The sequence below is a fragment of the Lineus longissimus genome, chromosome 4 (genome assembly GCF_910592395.1).
Source record: "Lineus longissimus chromosome 4, tnLinLong1.2, whole genome shotgun sequence".
Lineage (NCBI taxonomy): Eukaryota > Metazoa > Nemertea > Pilidiophora > Heteronemertea > Lineidae > Lineus > Lineus longissimus.
The window spans coordinates 2,135,093-2,161,033 of NC_088311.1; the positions used below are offsets into that span (position 1 = coordinate 2,135,093).

The window sequence follows — 25,941 nt, forward strand, 5'->3', positions numbered from 1 at the left end:
ACAATGCTGTTGTGATAACATGGAATTTTATTCTAATAAAACACTGTTATGCAATAATGAACTTCTACATCACAGCCCATGGAAGGTTGAAATAAATAAACATTACTATGTATAGGCTTTCACCAAGACAAGATTACTGGTGCCTAATTGGGTTACCCTTATTCTGATGGCTTCAGTATACATCAAAGATATTTCAATAGAGATTATCTAGAATTTACCCAAATTCACAAAACCAAAAAATAAGCTTTTAACAGAATAATCGTGAAGAAAAAATATATACCGAGTGGATAGATGTCACCTATTACCAACTCTGGTTCTGCGACATCATCACAGCTATAGAATAGAAACCCAATGAAAATTCCTCCAATCAAGATGTAAAACGAAAAGCAAACAGTTAAAAAAGCTGGCTCTGACCAGCCAGTAGAACTGGATCTGTCCCATTTCCAGGAGAATTTCTAAATGGACTTGACCTGATGGAAGGCAAGGACAGCAGGATAGTAAGTTTCAACTGGTCAAGACTTAAGCATGATCAATAATATTTTATCAACTTATGCAGTCCATCCATAACGTCTGACAGAGAATGTCCACATAAGAAGCCTCACAACAATGGCCACAACGATCCCAGCAAAAGTCCATCGTAGCCACACAGGATTGTTGGACGATATCACAACCTGCAAAAAGATGAGGTCAGAGATAGACAATATTCAAACGGTCTTAATAGGCAATAAAGGGTCATAGCAATATCATCATTACTAGAATTTTAAAAGGTCTCATTAACAAAATTGATTTTAAGACCAGTTACAGTTATTTTCTCAGAACAATAATGGCTTCAATTTGTACTAATGCCACGACCACACAGCTATTTGAAAACAAGGACATAGCGGAACAGCATCTAGGGATTCCACAAACTCTGTAAAGATATATATAAAAGCCTGTCCTATAATTTTCTCCAATACAAAAACTCAAGATCTTACCTCTTCTGTGACAAGACCAGAGACTTGCCCCTGCTTCAGCGAAGGTGGCACAGCAACAGGACGTTTGGCTTCCGAATCCTTCACCAATATAGCTTTCATGTAATGCTTCCCTGTCTCAACAATATCCACCTCCACCATCGTTCCCATCAGGTTTTCATCCTTTGGTATCAGGACCTAGAGAATAATACTATGTCAAAAGATGTTTTGTCTCACCAGCAAAGAGATAATGAGAACTTGTCTCGTGTATTTCTTATTAAACATAAATTGCTTGTCCTGTGGTTGTTTCCATTGCAACTAACTGTCAACAATAAGCAAATCTTACCTGGTCATAATATTTGTTGTGTCCGACATAATACTGTTTGTCGTGTGATACTTCTGTGACAAGCACTTGCTGCCTCTCTCCAAGCTTGTGATCATATGGCATATAAGCCATAAAGGCATCAGTGGCAGCTTTCGTTCTTCCCTTCACCTGCTGTGTTGTTGCAACTCGCACCATTTTCGCAGCTGGCGTTCCAGGACGGGCAAAGAACTGGTTGATAAATAACGAAGGAAACTGATACTCGCGAACTAACTTTAATGAATCTTCAAAATCCTCATCCGTTTCTGTTGGGAAGCCACAAATCAGATCTGTTGCTATGGTGATACCTGGCACCCTTTCCTTAAGAAAGTCTGCCACCTGTCTGAAGTCATCTGAGCAGTACTCCCTCTTCATGTCCATCAGTACGCTGTCTGATCCCGACTGTACTGGAACGTGCAGGAATGAATATACACGTGGATGGTTTAAGATTTTAGCCATTTCCTAAAAACAAGATGAAAACTTCTTTATGATCTTTTAGGACAAAATGTCTTGGTGAGGTTTCAGGGCTTTCATAGCTACTCTAGCAAACATTTCATGTTATGACAGGTTGGCTATATATTTGTGACCCGCCATGACAAAACAGGTCGCATGTCGCTCTGAGCTTGACAGGTTGAGACAGACTGGTTGTTCATTTCACCATTGTCTGCCTTTTGTAAAATCGGAGCATATCAATTTCTTCTATTATGTCCTGGTGTCATTTTAGGCTCATCTTCTGTGCGACATGCGACTCATTTTGTCGTGGTGGGTCACATTTAGTGAATTTTGTAATTTCCTGAAATGAAACCATGACCAAACCAGAAGCACATTATCCTTCAGACTCTCAAACCACGACCATAAAAAGCATAGGTCTTGTCCAATCTTGTCGAACATTACCTCGAGATGTTCCAATATGTATGGCGGATTGGTCATCCCCAACCTTAGCCTAGCTCCCTCTGGTATGGTTTCCACTAACTGCCATAACAAGTCAGGTAATGTGACCCCTATATCCCGACCATAAGCACCAGTATCTTCAGATGTCAGCCAGATCTCAACAACACCCTCTGAAACAAGATTGGACAATCATTAAAATCTCTTGAATAGCAATGAACGTTTCCAGAGACACCAAGAGACTGAGTAGGCTTGGCTGATTGTAGAGTTGTAATTCCAGAGGGCAAGCGCTTATATAGATTAGTTTCTCCCCTTTATCGTCAGATCTAGCATAGTAGCTCAAGATGCTTACTTTTCTTTTCTTCCCCACAGCGTGCTTACCTTCAAATGACTGTTTTGCTCTCGCTACGATTTCTTCAGGCGGGTAACTGCCAAGCTCACCCCTTGCATGCTTGGTTTTGCAATATGTACACTGGTTCAAACACCTAGAGATAAATTGAACAATTACATAGACACTGGGGAAACAAGATAGATCATAGTTAATATCTAATAGCTCAATATCTGGATATTCAAGTTATATAGTTACAACCTCTAATCTTGAGGATGAATTTATTATCTTTGCAAGCAACTTCTATACTTCTAAGAAGTAAGACATCTCATTTTGTCTGTCATTTTGTGTCAAATGAGCAATAGAAACCGCAAATTGTCCACATCCTTACCCAGTATTGATAGCTATGATTTCTATTAAAGGATTTTTCCTAATTTTTGGTAGGCTAAGAGGAGCACCACCAGTCTTTTTGCCTTCTTTCTTTTTGGACCCAAAGAGGCGGACAGTGTGACCCTTTAATGCCTCCTCCACTACTTCGACTACTCGGTCAATCTGTTGGACACCTATCACACTCAGACCCTAAAATTGAAAATAAACTGACAACATACAGAAATCTCCCAACAAAGCTCTGAGAATGACAAGGCACAATATAAGGCATCTAATTCAAAGTTCTAAGTTCATTGATCTATAATTAGGCCTACAATTGTTTTCAAGTTTATTTTGTTATGTAGAAACAATCTATACAATTACTTTGGTTTCATCAGACACACCAGCAAAATGCAAAACCTCTTTGCTCCCTAAAATATCTCACCTGGAGATAATCCGCCTTGGGCTGCCCCTGTGGAACACAGCCGGCAACTACCACCTCCTTCCCCATATCCTTAGCTTTCTGCACCTCATTCATGAAATGATGTTCAGCAGGATTCTTTACAGTACAGCTATTTAGCAGCCACAGATCAGCCTGAGCACCATCATCTAAATAGAGAGATAACAGAAATAAGACAGAGAGTCTTAAACACAACTGACAACAAAACAGAGTGCTAGCATATTGACCATGCATTCAGCCATTGTTGATAAATATTTCCAGTCGCATGTACATCAACTGACAAGCATTACATAATGACTGGATTTAGATTGTGCTTACTTAATCTGACAACATCGCATGTGATGTCGAATCGATAGAGCCCGACCCCATAACTCCACTGCAAGAGTCACTAATCTGGAAAGAGGTACAGTGTCAACTATAGTTTCTAAGCTTACCTGTTATATTATAACCGTATGCAGCCAACTGCCCAGCCATGTATTCTCCATCTGAATTGTTGTGAGCGCAACCCCATGTTTTTACATAAACAGACTGTGTACCTGAAGACAGGACCAAAAATTGATGCAGGCTGGTGAGGTCTATGGAATATGGGAATGAAATCTAAAACATCAGGCATTTCCCACACTCGCTTTTACAATATGACTTATTTAATAGGGCTAACATGCAGAAGAATCAATCCAGATCACTTCAAGTAAACATTGTTTAGAGCTCAATACCTGGGATGATGCTATCCCCCAATGGCACTTCAGGGGAAGATTTCTTCTTCCTGACCCTTGGCACAATGTTTTTCTTGACAAGGCGGTCATTTGGTCCAAGATCATTTGAACCAATAATGTCTTCAATATCATCGATGTCTTTATCACAGACAGATGGCATTTTGTACAGAAATCCTTCGCGAAATTGAAAAATGGCCTGGAATCAAGAAGAAACACAAATCAATAGTTGGAAGGAGGATTTCTGGTAATTACGAAGGTCAAATAATTGCCGATATCTAATTCCCTTCTATATATACTATTGCCATATATCTTATTTGTGACCAGTACTGTATGGTGTTGTGTGGATTCAGTACATTTGTATATGTTTGCTTCTTCATCGATATTTGATTTTCCGATGTTAATTTGGGGTAAACGCAACTACTAGTCTCTTCATAGTTGACCTGCAGTCTGTGTCTCTATATATTTTTAAGGGGTTTGGCTTCCCATAGACTGAGAGATTTTCTAAACAGCAACACGGTCATGTCAGTAATATTGAGAATCCAAAATGAACGATCAGAACGCCAAACAAATTTTGATGAAGTATATTTTCAATCATTCTATTTGATGGAACAATCAAAAAGAGGAAATAGGGTTAAAACATGATTTAATTGTGACAAATTTCACTCACGTTTTGCAATCGTTGTTACTACCAGCGAAGTAAACCCGAGCAAAATTTCCACTCCAGCCTGATCGACTCAAGGCAATAATCTTGGGTTCCCAGTGCTTTTGATACTGGTATTAAGTGTATCAATACCATCAAACATGGTAAGAGTGTGAAAATTTACCACTATATTTAGGGTAATTTGGTGGAGTTCGGAGACAAAAGAAGCCGCAAAGACTGGAGTCAGTGGCGCGACACCGTATGGTGTCGCCCCCTATTATCAAATTCTGTTGCGCAATCTCCCGGGCGCCGGGCCAAATGTCCAATTTACATGCACCCAACTGCGGCAGAGATAGTAGGTTGAGTGAGACGGGCTTTCGATATGTCCAATTTACATGCACCAAACTGCGGCAGAGATAGTAGGTTGAGTGAGACGGGCTTAGGATAATGATCACCATTGACGACGCTTGGAGAATAAAAATCTATAAATAGAAACTTCTAGGCAATGACAGTGCTGCCATCTACCAGACATGCCAGAGGCTACATGTGCCCAAAACTTCCACAAACATTGATTAAATATCTTCATGTTTCGTCGCATTTCTCTTATTATTTCCACATTTTTTCAACCAACCAAGCATCATCTAGAAAGAAATAAACTATGTGATCATAAAAGCACAAGAAGTTCACGAAAATTGGTCTTAGATGACCCTCCAAATTGGTATAAAGTTCACTCAAATCCAGATCCTGGAACAACTGTCTTCACCTTCAATATCAAGAACCTCCCATGGCTAAGGAAGTGGTCTCGGCCAGGTCTTGAAAACCATATTGCAGTCAAATCAAGTGAAGTGAGCAATTTTGCTTCACACGTGTTGGCAATTAAGATGGACTTCAAGGTTCCAGAGGTTGTTCGAGGAATGAAGACGCTTGACAGGTCCCTCTTCAAAAAGTCCGTTAAAATTCCCGGTATAAAAGCGCCAGCAAAAACACTGAACGTTCTCATGAAGAAAATCCGGAAAGAGACATTGACGATCCGTGGTGTTAAACCTGTCGTTAGCCTCGATGATAAAGACGCCCTTTCCCAGAGTCATAAACTTGTGCTGCTTGATCCTAGAAGACATCCAGAACCAACCAGCTTTACTGAGGCACAATTAGAACTGTTCAAAGACAACGATGTTGATCTGTCTCAATTCTCAACTTATGACATTGATCTTGGCTATGAGAATTGGCCTGCTGATGAAATTTTACGAGGTATATTGCCAGAGGACCAAGACAGTGTTTCAGGCTTCACCCTCATCGGACATATAGCACATCTGAATCTCAAGTCTCATCTCCTTGAGTACAAGAATGTCATCGGTATATGTATATTTCTCTTCTATATTGAAACAAATTTCTTTCTATATTGAGGCTTAATTCTACTTTCCTTGAGATGAAACTAGAAACCAAAGCTCAGACTGAAGGGAAGGCTTATAATCAAACTTCTATCGTCCTGGGACCGAGAAGGGTCACCTTGGTTATTTATCAAGGACTTCACAAGCATGTACATCTGTGACCAGGCAGGGTTAAATTGTAACCTAGATACCAAGTACGAATGCTTTACATGTTATAAAAGCAAATGCAACATACATTCCTCAGATGCATATTGATCCAAGGATGAATTGGTCATCTTTATTTACAACTTCCACAGTGGCTCTCACTTGGAATTCTTTGAATATCTTCCATCTCTTCATTCTAGGTGAAGTTCTCCTCGACAAAACACCAACAGTCCGTACAGTTGTGAACAAGGTTGACACCATAGACAACACATTTAGGAATTTCAACTTGGAGGTACTGGCTGGAGAGACGGATTTTATCACCACAGCCAAGGAGAATGGTTGTGCCTTTGAAATGGACTTCTCCAAGGTCTATTGGAATTCAAGATTGTGTAAGCCCACAACCATGATAATTATCTCCCCTCTCAGATGTCAGTGCAGAAGTACAAGAGTATAGACTCATTACGGAAGCAAAAGTATAATGTGGCATTTGTTGGATGTCCGGGACAGTCAGCAGGATAATCATCCAGTGTCAAGAACTAGGCCCCCGTGATTCTATGAAAACTTAATTGAGACTATCCAACTATCTAAATGCAAGTCTAAATGTACTCCTTGATGATGTAACCCAAACATGCCAGAACATGTAAGACCAGTTTTACAGGCCATAGTAAACCCACAGTGTCTCTCCACAAAACCTGGGGCATTCTCCAGGTATCTATTTACGACGTGTCTGCACTGTTTAATCTTGGCCTTTCTCTTATTTCAGCAACTGAGCACCAACGTATTGTGGACCAGCTCCAATGTAATGATCTTGTTTATGATGTCTTTGCTGGGATTGGTCCATTTTCCATCCCAGCAGCAAAGAAACGTTGCACCGTTTTTGCCAATGATTTGAATCCAGAATCATACAAGTGGTTGCAGCACAATGTAAAAAAAAACAAGTTAAAAAACATTACAACTCATAACCTGGATGGAAGGGATTTCATCCGGAATGTTCTAAAACCAGACTTTATGAATCGGCTTAGTGGCAAGGCTGACTTTGACCGGACTTGCAAGGTTCATATTGTTATGAATCTCCCAGCACTTGCCGTGGAATTCCTTGACACCTTTCCTGGATTGTTCGACCTAGAGCAAAGTGAAAGATGTGATTTCATTGAGCCTATGGTTCATTGCTATTGCTTTAGCAAGGAGGAGGATTATGTAAAGGAAGTGAGGGAGAGGGTTGAATTGGCTCTTGGGGTCACACTCCCTGATGATCATGTGATCAGATACGTCAGACATGTTGCACCGAAAAAAGACATGCTTTGTGCGGAATTCAGGCTGCTGAAAGATGTCATGGTTAAAAAATGCGATGGTTGTGAGCCTCCCATAAAAAAGGCTAAAATTGTTGTTCCATAGGCTATTCAGCCAAAGAATATGGGTGTCAACAGAATGTTGTTGTTCATTAAAATGTCAACATCAAATGTAATGTTGCAGTAAGTATGGAAAGAGTACGAATACAATAAATATTCAGGAATTGAAATTGGTTTGTTTTTAAAATGTCATTCCATGAGATTGGGCGTCTAAGGTAGGAAAGTTGTCTTGGTCAGTAGCCATTTTTTCAAAAACTGCTGTAAGCCCTGGTGCCCATAATGATAACTAAACTTTTCCTTCAGGTAATCGGCACGACTTAAAAGTGACCCAAGTAGTAATCAAATCAAGATGCGTTGGTCACTTCTGCTCTTTCCGACAGCAGGTAGTTTGAAATGGTTATCAAGACAATTTCACACCCCAATCAAAGACATGCTGATCTCTCTTCCAGACAATATAACATCAAAGGCCAGTCTCCCCAGTCCTCTTTCCAAGAATGAAATGGCCAGAGGCCATGTGCTCTCACATTGCTAATGCCTGGAATATAGTTATCGCTTTAAAATCTATCGGACATCAGTGACAGCGAGTCACATTGACCTAAATCTGTGGCAGTTTGATGTACACCGTGAGGCTGGAGTTTGTACACGTCGCCATTTCAAGACAATGTCACAACTCTGTCAAAGAACCACGCAACAACTTTGGCCACCTCGCATTCATCAGCGGGTAGTGGTATTGCTCAATTGAATGAATACCGTAATCGAGTCAATACACATGTACATAAATGACTGCAAAGCCGATTCATTGTGTCCACCTGGACCAACTGAATAATGGGTCACAGCAGAGCAGACCACATGAGTGATATAAGAGAATATATAATGTGACACGTGTAAAGGTAAAATACTTGTGAGGTCCAATTCATAGAAATGTGTCATCGTGAACGTGAGTACCAAAACAAAAGACTTTTTGTAGTAGAATGAATCTTTATTCAATAAAAATACATGTTAAATTAATTGCTTCGACATGGCATGTTCCCAAGACAGAAGCATTTGGGTGGTTCAACAGAAAATGCAACTGGACTCCAGATGGAGAAATGTCAATATCTGAAACTGGCCATCTGAACATGATCTCCTGGGACCCTTCAATACAACTGGGCTACTGCAGTGTGTACTTGAAGTACATCTATTTGATGAAGTATTCAATTTCTTTTCAATTCCAATTGAATTTGTAAAGCAATAAATAGGAAACATATCAAGAATAAAGACTCTCAAGTGTACCAAAGGCAAAATACACTAAGAACAGTCAGATAGCAAGAGGGGGTTCAACAAAATGAAGGCATTTTGATGTTTTAACAAACTATGCCGGAATACACGACCAATAGATGCACTGTAAACTCCTCCCTTTCTCCCAAGTTTGGGACTGTCATCTCACAACTCCTCTTCTAAGTGATTGCAAGTAAAATCTCTTTAAAAATTAACCTTAATTGAATTACTTTTCACCTGCCTAATATTTGTTGTCAAACGGACACAGAGCATACTTCGTCACCGATTCAAAACAATGTTTGTTTATGGTACTACCATCCTCAGGAGTGTACTGTTCCTGCTTCCAGATTTCTTTTAACTCAATATTCCAGACACATTCCTTGGTCAATAACTTTCACCAACCGTACTTTAAACTTAAGACGGTCTACATCTCATCAATGTTACAAGTCCGATTTGAACTTTTCAGAATCCCAGTAATTTCCGTAACATTTTGAATGTACTAAGTGGATATTCAAGTTTCAAATTATGGCTTGAACTCCCTATTGGCTTGGGCTATGTATTGGCAGATTCACAGGCATCAATCCAGTCACTGTAGACATCGATTGGTTCTGATAGATCTGGTTTCAAGTTAAGGACAATAACACTGTGGAAATGGTATTTGAAAAAGAGAGGACTAATGCATCATAATTAAAAATGCAGCAGATATCCAGACCTGACACAACAAAACATATTCTACATCACTAGAGATATTCTTGGCATTTCAAGCCTCTGGTTGAAAGATGCCTAAGAAATTGGATGGATACTTGATAATATAGTAGCCTTTAATTTTGAAAATAAGTGAAAAAAGGATACAATTGATGGTAGTTTGAAATCCCTCCACACAGACACGACAGGACACAAGTCCAGTATTCCGTTGTCGATCCCTGAAAGCAAAGAAGAAGACAATGACCAAGGAAATCCTTTTCAAGAAAAAATGGTTAAAGGCAATTTAGGGGTGAATTACAGAGTTTAGAAGAATGTACGCACATTCAAAGGGTAGAGTAAATTTGTTTCAGTTCTAGATTTGAGCCCTGGCAGACAATATTCATCACCACACCATGCTATTTCCAATAAGTCTAATAACAAAGTTGTTTCTGAAAATAAGAGTGACAACCTGATGGTGTGCCAACAATGTGTTATGATGTTACCAGTACCAGCTGTAAAACGTTACAGTGCAATCCAAAAATCTTACATTTTCACATCACAAGATTTGTCGTGGTTACAAAATGGGCAGTTAAAAACTGTTTCCAATGGTTCGACCATCTTCCTCTTTGGTGGTGGCTTAGATGCTTTTCTCCGGCGACCCATCTTTGCCTATGTGCTGCAATATAGAATAAGAAAATGGAAAAAAAGGTTGCAAGATTCTTCGACCAGCGCTCATCGTGCATGTCGTGTACATCGATGCACTGTGGATCGCAACGCAGGGTCAGGGAGCAAAATATGAAGGCAGGTAATGATCGAATTTCCTCATCTTATGGACAAAACACAAAAAAATCATTATGAAAACAAATTATTATATAACAAAGCAACAGTTGAATAGATACCTAAGCAAACTCGACAACGATGACGACAATAAAAGCACAATTTTAAAGACACTTTTCATCAAAACATTCGGAAACGTTTTGGTTTTTTTACATTTTTGATAAACCTCTTTGAACTAATTCCACATCGGCCGGAGGAATGTTGGTGGGTTTTGGAAAATTGTGAATTCCATACCGAACGGGACGACATTGGGAGGGAAATTGTCTTCACCTCTGTTTCTGCCACTCGTTTGATGGGATTATAAATTTTCTCCTGTGTGTTAGCAAGGGGTCATATCATGAGACGCTGGCTTACAATATTTGTCTCTACTGTCTAAGGTGACAAATGGTCACAGGCCTAAGGAGATTGTGAGCGATCAACAGAATATGGGTCATCCTGTCACAGTCGCTCATTGTCTCAAGATTATATGAGGTTTTACTCCACGTTAAAAACTTGGTATCCAATGAAAAAATACGAGAGTGTCTTTCTCAATGCTGGCAACAGTATCATACACTGGGAGACATCTGAGAATGTATTGCTCCTCCATTGTGGCAACAGTATCAGTCTTCTGGCTCTCAGGAGACAACTTGCTCATGCTGTGAACTGTCTTCTAGCCAAAAGGAGACGGAGAAGGTCAAGATTTTGTTCCATGTTGGTTGCTGTGTTTGTCTGAAACTCGACCAAAAGGAGACAATCACATGTAGATGGTGACTAGATCTTTGGATGAATTTTCCACAAACTGACATAAACTCCTATTAATAGTCTTGGCACATTTATTTACAATCAAGTGACAAACAGATATATAAATTTCAAATTATTGCACAGCTTAAAAGAATGCAGTTGAACCCCTCCTTACAATCATGCAAGAAAATAGGAATAATGAAATGTCCTTAGTTTGTTCTAAAAGGTGTTCACTCAAATAGAATATGTCCATTTTTGGGAAGGAGGTGACAGCTACAGTCTCCTCTCTCGACTCTCTTTTGATACAAGTAAATGGAGAACGGTAGGGATTGGCAAGGGTTTTCTTGCATTCTGTTACATAAACACTTGAGTCACTTATGACATTTGTCCCAAGTAACACCCAAGATGATGAAGAAGCATAAATGGAACATAATAATAGTGATGAACTGGGCGAGCTAAGTAACATTTCAAAGACTGTGACAGTTACACAGGTAAAGCAATGACTACATAAAATGATTCCAGGGTATGACATCGGTGGGCCTGCAAATTTTGACTATCCAACACTCATCTGACTTCTGGACAAAACAAAGGCACCAGTTTGACCACAGGCTTCAAATTAGTTTCGAAAATGCTACATGGCGGATTTTGTTCCATTCATAGCATCAAATTCCAGTGAATACAACGTGGATTCTGTGAAGGTCCTCATGATGAATGAATGACCCAAGAGATGATGGACACATATTTCCAGTTCATATGGCACCAGTAGAACAGATGGACAGGTCTGCCCTGGCTAACTGCATCAGCTAGAAATGGAAAGAAAATCATATGGACATTCCAAAGGGACCAGGTGTTCTCACAAAATTGAAGCCAGCATGGCTAACATTACAGACATTGCATCCCATTTTTTCAGAGTTTATGATACTAACATTTAAATGTAAAAGGAGCAGTGGCTCTCAAAGAAATACATGAAAAAGGTTGGGCGAATATGATGGCTAGTAGTCAAACTCTGGAAACTTCAGTTCTGCTACCTTTTCAAGTATGTGAAGAAAGAAAATGTTGGCATTAATTGTACTTAGAGCTACGAATCTGACATTTGCATAACTCGCCTTTTTACATCTTGATCCATATTCTTGAATTCATATGACTCAAATTTGATCCGAAGATGGTGAATGTAGTGTAATAATTCATCTCTGAAAGAACAGAAATGTAACTGGTCAAAATATCAAGGAGACTGGACATTGCTGCCATCGGGAAAGGTCTGCTAGACTACTATATGAGCAGCTTTCACAATTGAAAATGGTAGTTACACAAAGACAAACTACCTCAATCATGATATAGTGACCATTTTAAAATAAACTTTCACAGTGCACTGCTCAATATTGTGTGTCGGAACAACTTTCAATGTACAACCTAATTGATATTCAATACAAACCTGTCAGTATTCTCCACAATGCCAAGTCTTCGAAGTTTATTATCATTCAGTCGGAGGAGAGCACGTCCTTAAACGATGAAGAAGACAAGAGTCAAGTAATCTCGCATGCAGGACAAGTGCTCCATTGGTTATTCAAGTATGTATGAAGAAGCTCACCCAGGTGTCAGCAGAAATAGCAACCCATATCCAGTCAAATGTAATTTCCATGATCCCCTTAGATTTCATTCTCGGAAAATAGGAATTGACAAGTACAAATCTACCATCTCATCGCTGTGGACTAACACACACCTAAACCTTGAAGCTGTTTCTTCCATACATCTCGGATACAATAAGAGAGGTTTTTCCATACCTGTTATTTCATTGTCCTGGAATGTGACACCGTAACGATTGTAGTGGACTGGACAACATTTCTTCATCCATTTATTCACATCATTCACATTCCAGAAATAAACTGGCTTCATACGGATTTTTTTACCAGATGTTGTTGATCCTTCTCTTATTGTGGATTGCTTGGCCTTGAAAAGAGTTAGAGCCAGTGAAAGGTAAAAATGTGAGTAGGCCTGAATGTCATACAGACTCAGTCTTGACGACGGATAATGTTCTGAGAAGCTAGAGGCTACAGAGACGAGGCATGGGTAGCAATCATCGATATCCTGATATTCAATAAAATACACTTTTCAATCAAACCATCATAATCAAATCTCTGATACCATCTTCAACACATGGTAAAATTTCCAACTTACTTTGCTTCCAGGCGTTTGAGGATCCAACCCCTCTGGATTCAGTGAATTATAACTGGAAGTACTGTTTGGTGGAATCCTTGTTGGCATTTCATCCATTATTGCTCCACATCTGAAAAAAGTGTGGAATTTATTAAAAGGATCTAGTAAGCCCATTATTTAAGGCTCAAGACAGAGATGTCTGGCTATGCAGACCTAAATGTCTCCTGACACTACACCTCCGCTAGTTGTGTCATAGTTGGGCAAAGAGATCTTAACATCTATATAAAGATTAAAAGATGAAGTCGGTTTTCGGGCTTCTGAACATGTTCCGAGTGTGCGCGCATTTGATTTGTTGTTGCTCTGAGACTGATTCATCTTCTTCAGAAGGCCTTTTTGACCTTACATCAGTTGGTCTGATAGTGATAGCCTGGATATCTTGCCAATTCAGGCAACTGGTCTCATTCTCTTATATTCCACACCTTCGACATCCCGTTGTTGTATGTGGACTTTCGCATTCCTGGGTCATGCCCAACTCATGGTCTCATGTAAGGCCTACTATCAACTGTGCCTGTGCCTTACAACACAATACACCATCAACCCCCCCCGGCCCCCCGGCCCAGGCTTAGGTAGGCCATGGAGATAATACCTCCATGGGTAGGCTAGCTGGTATCAGGCTGTTTCGCTACATTGCCAGTTCGCTACAAGTCGTTTCGCTACATGTGGCGGTCGTTTCGCTACATGGTAGGTCGTTTCGCTACATGGGTGGAGTCGTTTCGCTACATGATGGGTATGGTCGTTTCGCTACATGGAGGACGTTTCGCTACATGGGTGGAGTCGTTTCGCTACATGGATGTAGTCATTATTTTTACTCTATTTTACCCTACTATAATTCCCGGTGGTGACTGCAAATTTATTATAGCACAGTTTGCCGGTAAAAAAACTTATACGGTTTGATGGCGCGCAAGGAGTTCTTGTCGTCCTGGCCTGGGTTAGGCCACATAAAAAAAATAGTTGGTGATCGTCCCCGCCCGCCCCTACGAAAAACGCCCGGCCCCATTTTTTGTTAAAATCCTCATACACTGTGTATACTACAATGGTCGGGAGGACTGGTTCCCATGCCATCATATTTACAATATCTTGAAGTATTGAACTGTGAGAATTTTGAAAGAGATCAGTCCACCAACAGCTATACCCGTCGAACTTTGGGACATTTTTTTTTGGGACACCCGATATATATGCATTGAGCTGCCTCAAATTAATTGTTCCATCATTTGACCGTATATCTATATATACAGATAGATGATGAGATTTATACTTAAATTAACTCTCAATATATACCGTGCTTTGCGTGAATTTATTGCAAAAGCTGAGTTTGTCGATTTATTTCTTTATTTTTATTACTTGCTTAGAAATATCTGTAGGCCATGCACATTTGTCTCTTTTACATTTTTGAGGGCCCTGAAAAGGGCCGTATATTAATGCTGCACCAAAGGCCTAGCGCCTTTGCAAGGCCTTCGCGTTGGCTCGCTCGTCTCCACCCATGTAGCGAAACGTCCTCCATGTAGCGAAACGACCATACCCATCATGTAGCGAAACGACTCCACCCATGTAGCGAAACGACCTACCATGTAGCGAAATGACCGCCACATGTAGCGAAACGACTTGTAGCGAACTGGCAATGTAGCGAAACGACAGTAATTCCTTCGCTGGAATGAAGACGACATCAATGATGTCAATCTATCATATGCCGCCGATGGACATGTTGGGATGACCTAATGAAAAGTACATTCACGATAATCTTTTGAAGCATTGTCCAACCTGTGTTCACTTATGTGTTACGTTCCTGTGATGTGTGGCGAACAATTAGATTTCAGAAAAAAGATCAGGTTGGGGGAAATGACAAATGTGTGCATTAGCCCATGTCCGATTGTCGGATGCCATTGATTGAATGACCAAATGCAGTCATACCAAGTGTGTATTATGATTATAGAAACTACGTGAATAATAAGTTATTGTATATACTTACCAGATTCGATGCTTGTTTGAAAAGATCACCGTATATGGGATCTTTACAGAGTATTTCAACTCGAATCTTATATTTTTTAACAAAACACGAGCCGCTTATTGGCGGATCATTCTGCAATGTTCTGTGGGAAGTGGTGAGCGTTGACGGACTGAGGAATTCTCTCTGTCGTGTCTGTCATGTGACCGTCTCATTCTTCTGGCGGGAAACTCTGACGCACGTGGCAGTACTGTAAATCTGATAGGAACCGTAGTTACTTCATTCGTTACTCCATCCGTTACTTTCAAGTGGAATCACTTGCAGTTGAAAGAATTACATCTCATGGGCAGAAAGAACGGTAGGGTGGAGTCCTGATGCATCCTGTTGTTGGTCTTTGACTGGAGATCATAATCACTCGGGGTAGTTCTGTGATCCTTTTTTATGATGTGAGCATTTGCACAAAGACTTAGTGGTAGATGCCGCAGGGAGGGACAATGTCACAACGTCTGATGATGCTCCAGGGTAAAATTGATGTGGATGCATGAAATCTCGACCCCCCCCTACAAAATGAGTAGTCCTTTGTGGACCCAAACTGTTCAAGCGATGCTGCAAGGACAATGTTGCCACCTGTAGATTGTGACATTGTCCCTGGGGGGTTTGAAGCTGAGAAGCGAACATTAACCCCCGATTTCCTCAGAATGAGATTTCGGGGAACACGATAATCTGTATCAAAACAAAGGGACTTTTTTTAGCATGACTAGGATTGTGGTTCGGGGCTTATCTTATAATGAATGCCACTGGTTTTTTACCCAGCATGAAAACAGCTCGAGTGGTAGTGAACTACCATGCAAACAAATTATTATGATCAATGGACTCTTCCCCTTGGGTGCAAAGGTCAGTATGCGCTTGTAGTCCAAGACAGTGGTTCTGGTCGTTGCAACCTTATGCATAATCCACTTGGTAAGATGACCTCGGGGGGGGGGGATTTTTTATTTGACCAATTTTTAAGGTCAATATCTGGTAAGCACAACAGTGGCTCCGATGAAAAGTTTCGATTAGTGATGGTGTGTCAACAGGCGAGTCAATAAGAAAAAAAATGTTTCTCTTTCAAAAAAACTTTATTGCTGTACATTACAAAGAAAACAGATGACGATTTGGAATGTAGTGTAGGAGGAAACCCGCATACCGGGAGAAAACCTACGCAGTCGGAGGGAGTCGCCATCTCCATCACACAGGTGACAGGTGCTTATGTTTGAAATGACTTAATACATTGTATATTATAGTTCATACAATGATCGTAGTACATTATTTTTTGGCTGCACCACTCCGAAAGCCCAATACAAGAAGAGGACCGGGAGATATGATAGTTTTTCTATCCCTTTAAGACGTGGTCAACTTCTTCACAAGATGTCACAAAGAAACACTGATAAGTGTCCTTGCAACACAATGCTAAATTGAGATAAAAAACAATAGACTCAACTACATGTACTCCACCACAATGGTTTGAGTTAGCACTAAACCTCTCCATGCATTCATCATGTTTATAATACATGAATAGCTGTTGTATTAAAACCTATTGTTCATGCCTTCAGGTGAGCCATGTGAGCTTACAATAGATTTGGTCACTGCTGATGATTTGAATAACAAAGGAACCACATTTGTCATGGCCACTGGACAGAGCTGGCTGCCACTTAGCATAACAAAGGGAGCAGTTATGACATGTCGTTTGCATGACAAAAGAGGTGACCTCGACAGGGCAAAGATTAAAAGTTGGCTTTGCCATACTTTTTGCCAAGTCATGGAGTCTAGATCTCATTAGACATTTTACAAAATATTTCATGCAAGATTTACAAATACATTCATACAGGACAAAAGTTTTAAAACGTCTAAAAGTTGACGTTTTTAAGCTACACTTTTCTCAATCAATTCAGTATCATGTAAAAAATTGTCATCAAGGAACCATTGTGATCACTCATTGCCCAAGGTGATGTACCCATGGACAACATCATCATCAACAATTTGGGGTCCCTGGTAAGCCATAACAAAACATGCATGCATGCCACCATTGTCGAATGACATGCTTTGACAACGGCTCACAGTGTGACCACTAGGGAAGGATCAGTCTTTAAATTTCGAATAAAACAGTGAGAGTTTTAAATCTGACTGTTTTAGTTCAACTGGAAAGATGTTTTGGTATTTCTTCAAGGAGGAAATTCAAATTCAACAATTCACTGTTGGTCATTTGTCTCGAGCATGATAGTACATGTATTGAGCAACTGAACCAGCCAGTGTGATGTAAGGTCATGGGCATCAGAGCCCAGGCCATGTCAGTTGATTCTGTGGTACTGATGAGATTGAGAAACAGTATGAAAGGCCTACAGTTCCATCAGACACATGTGTTCTTGTTTCGTGGGGTCAGCGAAACAAGAACACATGGACCCCATGTCAAAAGTGATGGATATACCAGTAAATATCTGATGAATTCGGTGATTTTTAAGCATACAAATAACTTTTGCCTGAAAAGAATTTCAGGGTCCTCATCTGGCAGCTGTTGGCTTCTCTGGTAGCCACAAACAACCCATCCCCCAAATTGTTATTCCTTCTTATCTTAAGAACAAAACTTAGCTTGAAAATTATTTTGTTTGGGTTCTGGAGCGACCATTGGCTCCCTTGTTAGCCATAAACAAGCCATAATGATAATTTCAATCCCTTCTTTGAAAAGTGTAAGATTTTGAACCATGGCACAAGTCATGATCATAACCAAACATAGATTAAAACAATCTATGCTTGTCATAAGCAGAGTAAATATTTGCCTTCTCACCATCAGAAAAATTTGAATTTTCATTAAATCACCTTTCAATCAGATATTTTGATAAAACGATAAAGCCTACGGTGACAAAATACAATCTAACCGTCGTACTGTTACTTGACGGCGATGGGAGCATGGTTGGGATGTGCTGGGTCAACAACATCCTTCTCCCTTCTGTGGGACGGCTCATCATGCTGAAAAGAAAAAGACAACATAAAATTAAGGTTGTTCATTCATGCTCAAGTTGATAATTCAATGTCAAGGGGCCGGGCTATTGTGCTGACCGTATAATCTTGTGGTAGTAGACAATTCATGCTGGTTAAGAAAAGTGCTATAGGTTTCAGACGAAGAACTTTTCGAAAACATCTTCTCTATTAAACCTTCATTTAGGACTCTCACGCTGAGCGCTGCTTTGGATGAGCAAGAGACACAAATCTGTGTTCCTCCCCGACATGCCTGATTTCATTACAATGACTAATTCTATCCTTAATCAGCAGTTTCAGAGGGAGGTAAAGGACTAGAATTTGGGAAGTTTTGTCAAATGGGCGGTTTAGTTAAGGAGCATTTTCCAAGTCATTATTTTGAGCCGAGGTTTAGCTCCACCCTTGTGGTTTTGGTTAGTCAATCAATACCGACATTGCACCAACCCAAGCGGCCTAACCATAACCGCTGAACTCAAAACGAGGCTTTGTTGGCACATGGTGCATTTACACAAGTGCGGTTCATTCTAAATCCAGGTATTTTAGAATACTAACAACGCGATTTTCATCAGAATTGCACAGATGATAGTTTTAACCATTCTTTATATTGAGTGCAAAAAGGTGTTGCCATAATACTGCTTATGTAATAAAACAACACACTTTTACTTTTATTTAATACTTGCAACCAGACCCTGACCATCACTACCAAAGGGTTTCTACCGAGTCTTCAGCTATTGTTTATCAGCAACAGTTGATATTCATGCTCATTACAAATAAGTGCCTGGGCAGCTTTCCAAAGAGGAATCAAAAGGCAGCCGCAAGGTAGGCAAGATAAGTTTAACACAAAGTCACCAATAGGGGTCTCTCACCTCTCAGAGTATGTCGAAACTATTCACGCTGTATGAGGGATACATTTAGTGCTGAATATAACCTGACCCAGTGCTCTTACTTTGCATATTAGTCACCTGAAGATGGCCAATTTAACCCCCCCCCCCCCCTCCTGCTTATAGTCCCCCTTCAACGTGATTAAAGCCTTTGACTTTGCATGTACATAACTAAATTATCCTGTTTACAACCAAGAACATTCTTTATCGTCCAGTTCTTTTTGCAACATTTTATTGTTTTACTAATTGAGATTGGTCCAAACTATCATCACCGCGAGTTTGATGAAAATTGCACTGTAATTGGTGTCGCAAAAATAACATTTGAAAATTGTTCCTCAACAGAGAGCTCACGATCTCTAAATCAGGCCAATGGCTATACCTAAGGGCATTTGAAAAACTGAAATTGATTTGTTTATATTACCGTGTGATGGCATCCTTCTGTAGGTATGAGATAGGCTGTCCTCATGGTGGCTGCAGGGTATCATGTCAGGGCTCTATGTCCGTAGCTTTCTGTAAGTCCAGAGAGTCCCTTTCGAGTTAAGATTGTCATTCTAGTCAATTAGAATATTGTCATAATAGTCTATTAGAATGACGGACATTTAAGTGTCCTTCCCATCCACACAGTAAACACGTTCCCTTCTTCATCTTAGCGAAGGTTCTCCTTGAATTGGTCTGTCAAGGCATCGTTTGCTGAACTGTGGTTCATCAATCCTGCACATGGATATCCCTCAGCGCAACCATTCGATCCACTGAATCCACTCGAATCTCAGTCGTCTGCCCGTATCTGTGAGCGACTGGAAAACAAAATTTAAGGTTACTCCATTATTCTACCATGATTGATGCATGTGCCGTAGGGCCTTTCATTCAGTTTTATCAAATTTACCAGTTAATTTTCTAAAAGGCTTAGAATACTGACGACCACAACGCTAGAGTACTTGACACTTGATTAGCAATTCAATTCCAAACTGAGGTTGGTCGTGCAGTTTGAAGATAAAATCAACCATTTTGCGACTTGATGAAACGAACTCAGCCCATGGCGTGTTCACCCATTTACCGTCTTGTCATCTGTTTATATTTACCATATATGCATTGGATTCCTTTGTCATCCAAAATCGTTGAGAGTCACATCTACCATAGCACGAATTGTAGACTGTGGTTGAGTGGTTGGATCTTCTCGACAGCCATCATCTCAATCTGCAGAGGGCTAGATAACAGGAAAAATACATTCAAGGACCTATCTCAAATGAATAGATTGAAACCAAAAGATTTTCTTCTTTTCATATGGGCGAGATGGTTGTCAGTTGACAGCGTTTTCTTGGGAATAAAATGTTGATCGGCAAACTCTTTGGCAGGCGTAATCTTCATGAATCCTGGCCAATTTCATTTGTTGAAGACATGAAGAAAGAGTCTTCAGTTTTTAGTCATAATATTAATAAGGGGGTAGAGGGTTCACAAAAAAGAAATAATTTCTTTTGGCTTCAGTCTATTTGGGATGATTCCTATGTATAAGTTGACATTAATTTCAATGACACCCTTTAAGTTCTACTTCTTTTTTTATCATTTTTCTCTGATCGACTCCTAATTATTTGGTCGTCAAGATTCAGATCAAAATTTCACCATGTAGACTGCAACATCGTCTTTTGTGTCCCTTGTCCCTGTGTCCCTTGTCCCTTGTCCTTGTTGCCCTTGTACAATGTTGGCTCGGGCTGCCTAAAAAGAATCATAAATTTTGTTGAGGGGTTTATCTAATTTCTGTGTGTTTCTACTGCATGCTGCGTTCACACTGAATCCGATTTAAAACTGTTTTCCAGAGAGCACTCTCCGGAATACGAATTGGCTACACCAGTTTCGAAACGGCTGCACCACACTTGGCCTAATGCGCATGCAATTCGAATTGAAAAGTGCAACTCTTGCCACGTATTGTAGTAACGTGCCTTTCGCGGATGAGTGTCCCTGCCCTTTGTTGTAATTAGTAGATAATCAAGACAGAACACAAGCTTGTGTGCATGACCCCTGTCAACGGACTGTTTTGATATGTATTAACGCGCACACCACAAGTTTTAATGAGAATCAGTCAATACGAATTCAACAAAGCACATTCAATTGCATTCTTGAACCAAATTGGTTGAAGAGGTTTCAAAACAGATTGAACAGAATTGAGTGTAGCACCCCAATACGTATAAAGTTGAAATTGTACGACAGATTGATACTTTTTTCAGAGTTATTTTGACATCTTCTTTTAATCCAGACATAACTGACGACTAAGTGATGCTTACCCTGTATGGCTCCAACATTGGCAGCAACATCTTCTTGGGGTCCATCCAGTGTCTTCTCGGCTGACGAGTTGGATGCCGGCTCTCCTTCTTCATCGCCGTCTTGTCGATTTCAGGGGGTGTATATTATTAGCTTTGTGAGGCACAAGGAGGTGAAGAACACTGTTGTTATCCAAAGAGCCCAATGTCTTCGTTATTTGTACTAAACAGGTTCAGCACAAGTCCCACACGGACACGCCTGACATTTCATCCGACGAAATTCCGCAGGTTAACAACAGGTCTTAACCCCAGTCATTCCATCCCCCTCGAGATCAGGTAGGGGATCGCTGGCCAGCTATTGCTTACTATTGTTAACAGTCGTAAGACTTATCCCGCCAACACTCTAAAACAAGGGGACCAATTGAATGACTAGCGACACGCAACTGTTTATTCCCCCCATCAATCAACCACAATGACTCAAAGGGAACACGTACTTTGAACCTAAGTCCATGTCATCACCGTCGAAACTTAGATGAGGACCGCAGAACAAAGTGGCAAGCATGCCTGGGACCCAGCCACCGCGCTTTGGAAATGAGATGAGATAGACTCAAGTCGCCAGTCACGATAACCAAATACACCAAGCGTATAGCTTGAATCGAACCCAATCTATCATCGTCATTGGTCACCTGGCCTGGCCTGGACAACTGAAAGCTGAATAGGTTCAAATAGATGATAAGCAGGAAACAAAAGAATAACAACTATAATAGCTAGATAACTACGATAGCTAGATAACTACGATAACTACTCTAACAACTAGAATAACAACAATAGCTACAAAATGAGCAAGTCGGTCATCAGACACACTTCCAACTCTCACAACAGTCACCATAGTCTCTCCCCCCCGCCCCACATGACCTCCCCCACCCTTTTCCTATCCCGTCTCAAACACACACACACACACAAAACATCTTACTATGGTTACAACTTTTGAATAACCCGCCTGATTTGGAGAGAGAAGTGTCACTGTCAATTCATTTTTAATTACATGACCAAAACATGATATGGAAAAATTTGTACCGAATTTATTACGGCATTTTATAAACATTTCTTGGTATAAAAATCTTTCATTTTGAAATTCAAATTATGGATATGTTGAAAGTTTTAATATCTTTGATTAGTTAGGAGAGTGCACATAATAAAGTTGCAATGGCGATAACAGTTAGAATGTGTTTCGTAATTTGTATTCTTCATGCCAAAATAAATTGTTTCGTCCTTTTTCCATATAACTCGCCAATTATAAGTCTGGAATATTTTCACTGCCTTGAGGATCTGTGGGAGTCAAGTTACAAGTTTATTTTACCAACAATAACACAGATTTGACAGTGGCACCTCTATTGACAAGGCAGACGAGTCATAACCACATACTATACCTACCCTTCTTCTTGGAAATCAAAGAAGAATCTTCGAATGCAATTGCGGACAAGGTTGTGTCATCTGAAATAATAAATTGGCACAAATGTGTAATAAAATTACAGCATTTCTGCTTGTATTTGTATTAGTACTCAGCAGTCATTATACTAAATGCCGAAAAATTATGGTTGAATCTCAATTTTTCACATGATTTGCTTTCCTTTGGCAGAGGTTGACCTTATTATGGAAATAAATGTGAGCTAGGTCATGGCATATCATGCCGATCCATCGTCGTGCTGATATACATACCCTTGCAAATCATACAAGATTCTTCAGTTGCAATCGCGGAGAGGGTTTTTAGCATCTGGAATGAGAAATTGAAACAGATACATAATATCATCAATTCTACAAGAAGTCATGAAAAAAGCAACTTTCAGCCAGATCCAATGAAAGTACCAGATTTTGCCTGATTCTCTCATGCAATGACTCCTAAAAATACATATTTTCCACAAAAAAATAATCAAAGGAAAGTTGGGCTCTCTTCCAAAATCCCTTTTGCCTGTAAAACGATATAATGTCAAGATTTAGTAGGTGACACCCACCTTTTGGAACATTGATGCTGAACACATGTAATTTGGCTATTTCATAATGTTGAAATGAGTCAAAGTGTGCACACCCTGCCAGAAAGAATATTCTGCTTGCACTGCATGCTTGAACCAAGCATTGGAAGGTATAAAATGTGACAGGTAGTGGTTTTATGTAACACACGCAAACTTTCCTTCAAGGTTGACTGAGTCTGTTGTTGCCTTAGATAACCAAACAAAGGTGTCAGATGTAATACACTAATAGGCCGTGAAGCCAGATTGGTAATGAGATTGGCCATAAGCCATGAATAAATAACCTTTTTGATTATTGTGGATTGGGTCTAATAGAAATCGTATGGGGTATTAATCACATAGTAGAGTTGCTAGTTTTTCCTAAAACAGATCTTGCAATGAAAACTGGTAGAAAAAAGTCATAATGGTGAACTTGGTGGATACCAACTTTTCGAATTCTGGTGAATTTAGAATAAAAAACCCATAAAAGTCCTGTAGTTTCATGGACGTGGAATTTCATCACATACAGATTTGAGAACGAGAAGTTGAATACACCCTTAGAGTTCATACCGTAGAGAATGCTATTATAGACTAGTCGTAGTACCAAGCACTCAGACCAAAGTATTAAGAGGGCACGTCATCATTGCGTAAATTCAGGAAAGAACCCTTAGATGGAATGACAACATTTTCATGAGCTCAGAAACAATTAATTTCAACTTAAACATGACTTAGCTAGGAATAATTTCCAACAAATATCTGTATGATTATGAAATACGCAATGTTGGTGAACAGAGCGCCGTTCGAAACAACAGTGAAACTCGGCCCCTTTTCATCAAATTTGGTAACTCATGACAACGGAGCCTCAGAGGTGTCCTATTTATAGCGAATCCAGTCAGACTTTTAGCACATACGCGTACATTCAGGGAAGACTCCCTAACGAGACCCGAGGCGAATTGGCACTGTGATCAGTCGTGCTGTCACCTGATCACGGCAACACTGGACGCTCGTGACTGCGCCATTCATCATTAAAATCTATATCTTTACGCATCTGTTTGACACAAAAACATTGTTGCTGTTGTGAAAACTATATCACACATACACGACATCCTTAAACTGTCTTTTATCTATCGAAACATAACATTAACAAGGAGGCTTTACATCCACGTTACAAGCAGCGCACTATGACTAGGCCTAGGGCCTAGGCCTATTAATATAGGCTACACTGGATCAGTGTGTGGACGATCAAACTCATGGATTGTAGTAGGCCTGGAGGGACTATATGTGAGAAATTCAACGGGTGTAGGCCTACTGTATCAGTGTATGTAATTTTCGACATTGTACGGACCGAAGATCCGGAGATTGTTAAATCACACATAACACACACACCGACACAGGTGACAGTGTGAGCACTGAGTGAGTGACACTACTGAAGTGAGTGTACAACAGTACATAGGCCTACACGTTACGGTATCAGGCTGTTTCGCTACATTGCCAGTTCGTTACAAGTCGTTTCGCTACATGTGGCGGTCGTTTCGCTACATGGTAGGTCGTTCGCTACATGGGTGGAGTCGTTTCGCTACATGATGGGTATGGTCGTTTCGCTACATGGAGGACGTTTCGCTACATGGGTGGAGTCGTTTCGCTACATGGATGTAGTCATTATTTTTACTCTATTTTACCCTACTATAATTCCCGGTGGTGACTACAAATTTATTATAGCACAGTTTGCCGGTAAAAAAACTTATACGGTTTGATGGCGCGCAAGGGGTTCTTGTCGTTTGTTCGCACTTGAATGGACCAGTAACCTCATAGACATCCATTCGCGTTGGCTCGCTCAATTACGTACTTATTATTGATTGACAGGGGTCATTCAACCGCACTTCAACGCAGATTTGGAGGCCTTTGCAAGGCCTTCGCGTTGGCTCGCTCAACCGTCTGTATCCGTGTATACATACTTATTATTGATTGACAGGGGTCATTCAAACGCACTCCAACGCAGATTTGGAGGCCTTTGCAAGGCCTTCGCGTTGGCTCGCTCGTCTCACCCATGTAGCGAAACGTCCTCCATGTAGCGAAACGACCATACCCATCATGTAGCGAAACGACTCCACCCATGTAGCGAAACGACCTACCATGTAGCGAAACGACCGCCACATGTAGCGAAACGACTTGTAGCGAACTGGCAATGTATGTAGCGAAACGACAGTAATTCGGCTAGCTGAGTGACTGAACTGAATGGGATGACCCAAGTAAAATGGTTTACTAAACAACACTGGGACCTTAGAAATATTTCCAAAATATGTTCTCAGGATTCTATTTATTGTTAACTATCTATTGCGCAAGATTTACCCCAAATAGACAAATATCGGTGTAAAAATTAACGAATTTCTAAAGGAAAACTGGAAATTTTGTAGTTGACATTTCTACAATTTTCGCATCAGCGCCATCTATAATCGGTTGATGGAGGACCGATTTTTTTCCGGGAAATTCGAAATGAGTTTCCGCGGCTCTTTTTCTGCTAATGGCCTTTGCCCGTGCGATGTATGTTA

The 25,941-nt window shown here is 40.3% G+C and overlaps 4 protein-coding genes and 1 long non-coding RNA gene across 9 annotated transcripts; 1 reads left to right on the top strand and 4 right to left on the bottom strand.

The window, feature by feature from the left end:
- Positions 1 to 9: 9 nt before the first annotated feature.
- On the bottom strand, positions 10 to 4,985 carry LOC135486093 (threonylcarbamoyladenosine tRNA methylthiotransferase-like). Its single transcript, XM_064768602.1, has 10 exons — positions 4,734 to 4,985; positions 4,067 to 4,262; positions 3,788 to 3,889; positions 3,339 to 3,502; positions 2,919 to 3,106; positions 2,581 to 2,684; positions 2,206 to 2,372; positions 1,297 to 1,773; positions 975 to 1,148; positions 10 to 671 (listed from the first exon to the last, which is right to left on the bottom strand). The coding sequence occupies exons 2-10, from the start codon at positions 4,224 to 4,226 to the stop codon at positions 549 to 551; spliced, it is 1,659 nt and encodes a 552-aa protein (XP_064624672.1). The 5' UTR covers positions 4,227 to 4,262; positions 4,734 to 4,985; the 3' UTR covers positions 10 to 548.
- Positions 4,986 to 5,180: 195 nt separating this feature from the next.
- LOC135486426 (tRNA (guanine(37)-N1)-methyltransferase-like) lies at positions 5,181 to 7,757 on the top strand. The gene is made up of 3 exons (XM_064769205.1): positions 5,181 to 6,059; positions 6,439 to 6,627; positions 7,002 to 7,757. Exons 1-3 carry the CDS (start codon positions 5,291 to 5,293, stop codon positions 7,631 to 7,633), a joined length of 1,590 nt encoding a protein of 529 aa, XP_064625275.1. The 5' UTR covers positions 5,181 to 5,290; the 3' UTR covers positions 7,634 to 7,757.
- Positions 7,758 to 8,554: 797 nt separating this feature from the next.
- Positions 8,555 to 10,537, bottom strand: LOC135486380 (transcription elongation factor 1 homolog). The gene is made up of 4 exons (XM_064769137.1): positions 10,428 to 10,537; positions 10,076 to 10,204; positions 9,697 to 9,767; positions 8,555 to 9,461 (listed from the first exon to the last, which is right to left on the bottom strand). The coding sequence occupies exons 2-4, from the start codon at positions 10,189 to 10,191 to the stop codon at positions 9,397 to 9,399; spliced, it is 252 nt and encodes an 83-aa protein (XP_064625207.1). The 5' UTR covers positions 10,192 to 10,204; positions 10,428 to 10,537; the 3' UTR covers positions 8,555 to 9,396.
- Positions 10,538 to 11,159: 622 nt separating this feature from the next.
- Positions 11,160 to 15,386, bottom strand: LOC135486451 (protein aveugle-like). Of its 2 annotated transcripts, none has more exons than XM_064769244.1 (6): positions 15,266 to 15,386; positions 13,261 to 13,369; positions 12,867 to 13,032; positions 12,518 to 12,584; positions 12,192 to 12,275; positions 11,160 to 11,888 (listed from the first exon to the last, which is right to left on the bottom strand). In XM_064769244.1, exons 2-6 carry the CDS (start codon positions 13,354 to 13,356, stop codon positions 11,885 to 11,887), a joined length of 417 nt encoding a protein of 138 aa, XP_064625314.1. In that variant the 5' UTR covers positions 13,357 to 13,369; positions 15,266 to 15,386; the 3' UTR covers positions 11,160 to 11,884. The 2 variants fall into 2 exon arrangements, with proteins under 2 accessions (XP_064625314.1, XP_064625313.1); XM_064769243.1 differs by lacking the exon at positions 15,266 to 15,386 and adding an exon at positions 13,719 to 13,845.
- Positions 15,387 to 16,340: 954 nt separating this feature from the next.
- Positions 16,341 to 25,832, bottom strand: LOC135487316 (uncharacterized). Of its 4 annotated transcripts, none has more exons than XR_010446816.1 (8): positions 25,742 to 25,832; positions 23,106 to 23,160; positions 22,821 to 22,880; positions 21,411 to 22,097; positions 20,752 to 20,844; positions 20,214 to 20,338; positions 19,556 to 19,928; positions 16,341 to 18,244 (listed from the first exon to the last, which is right to left on the bottom strand). It is a non-coding gene; the product is annotated as an uncharacterized LOC135487316 (long non-coding RNA). The 4 variants fall into 4 exon arrangements; XR_010446817.1 differs by lacking the exon at positions 25,742 to 25,832 and adding an exon at positions 23,963 to 23,980; XR_010446815.1 differs by lacking the exon at positions 25,742 to 25,832 and adding an exon at positions 23,399 to 23,954.
- Between the last annotated feature and the right edge of the window lie 109 nt (positions 25,833 to 25,941).

What these genes read in the sequence shown, in the direction of transcription:
- LOC135486093 (XM_064768602.1), bottom strand. Translation starts at nt 4,226, where the DNA reads ATGCCATCTGTCTGTGATAAAGACATCGATGATATTGAAGACATTATT. An exon ending in ATACGGTTATAATATAACAG is followed by an intron (nt 3,503 to 3,787) that starts GTAAGCTTAGAA and finishes CTCTCTATTTAG; the next exon opens with ATGATGGTGCTCAGGCTGAT. An exon ending in CCAAGGCGGATTATCTCCAG is followed by an intron (nt 3,107 to 3,338) that starts GTGAGATATTTT and finishes TTTCAATTTTAG; the next exon opens with GGTCTGAGTGTGATAGGTGT.
- LOC135486426 (XM_064769205.1), top strand. Translation starts at nt 5,291, where the DNA reads ATGTTTCGTCGCATTTCTCTTATTATTTCCACATTTTTTCAACCAACC. An exon ending in TGAGTACAAGAATGTCATCG is followed by an intron (nt 6,060 to 6,438) that starts GTATATGTATAT and finishes TCTTCATTCTAG; the next exon opens with GTGAAGTTCTCCTCGACAAA. An exon ending in CTATTGGAATTCAAGATTGT is followed by an intron (nt 6,628 to 7,001) that starts GTAAGCCCACAA and finishes CTCTTATTTCAG; the next exon opens with CAACTGAGCACCAACGTATT.
- LOC135486380 (XM_064769137.1), bottom strand. Translation starts at nt 10,191, where the DNA reads ATGGGTCGCCGGAGAAAAGCATCTAAGCCACCACCAAAGAGGAAGATG. An exon ending in AAATCTTGTGATGTGAAAAT is followed by an intron (nt 9,768 to 10,075) that starts GTAAGATTTTTG and finishes CTTTGCTTTCAG; the next exon opens with GGATCGACAACGGAATACTG. An exon ending in ATTTCAAACTACCATCAATT is followed by an intron (nt 9,462 to 9,696) that starts GTATCCTTTTTT and finishes ACTTGAAACCAG; the next exon opens with ATCTATCAGAACCAATCGAT.
- LOC135486451 (XM_064769243.1), bottom strand. Translation starts at nt 13,765, where the DNA reads ATGACCCAGGAATGCGAAAGTCCACATACAACAACGGGATGTCGAAG. An exon ending in CTCAAACGCCTGGAAGCAAA is followed by an intron (nt 13,033 to 13,260) that starts GTAAGTTGGAAA and finishes ACTCTTTTCAAG; the next exon opens with GCCAAGCAATCCACAATAAG. An exon ending in CCAGGACAATGAAATAACAG is followed by an intron (nt 12,585 to 12,866) that starts GTATGGAAAAAC and finishes TCATCGTTTAAG; the next exon opens with GACGTGCTCTCCTCCGACTG.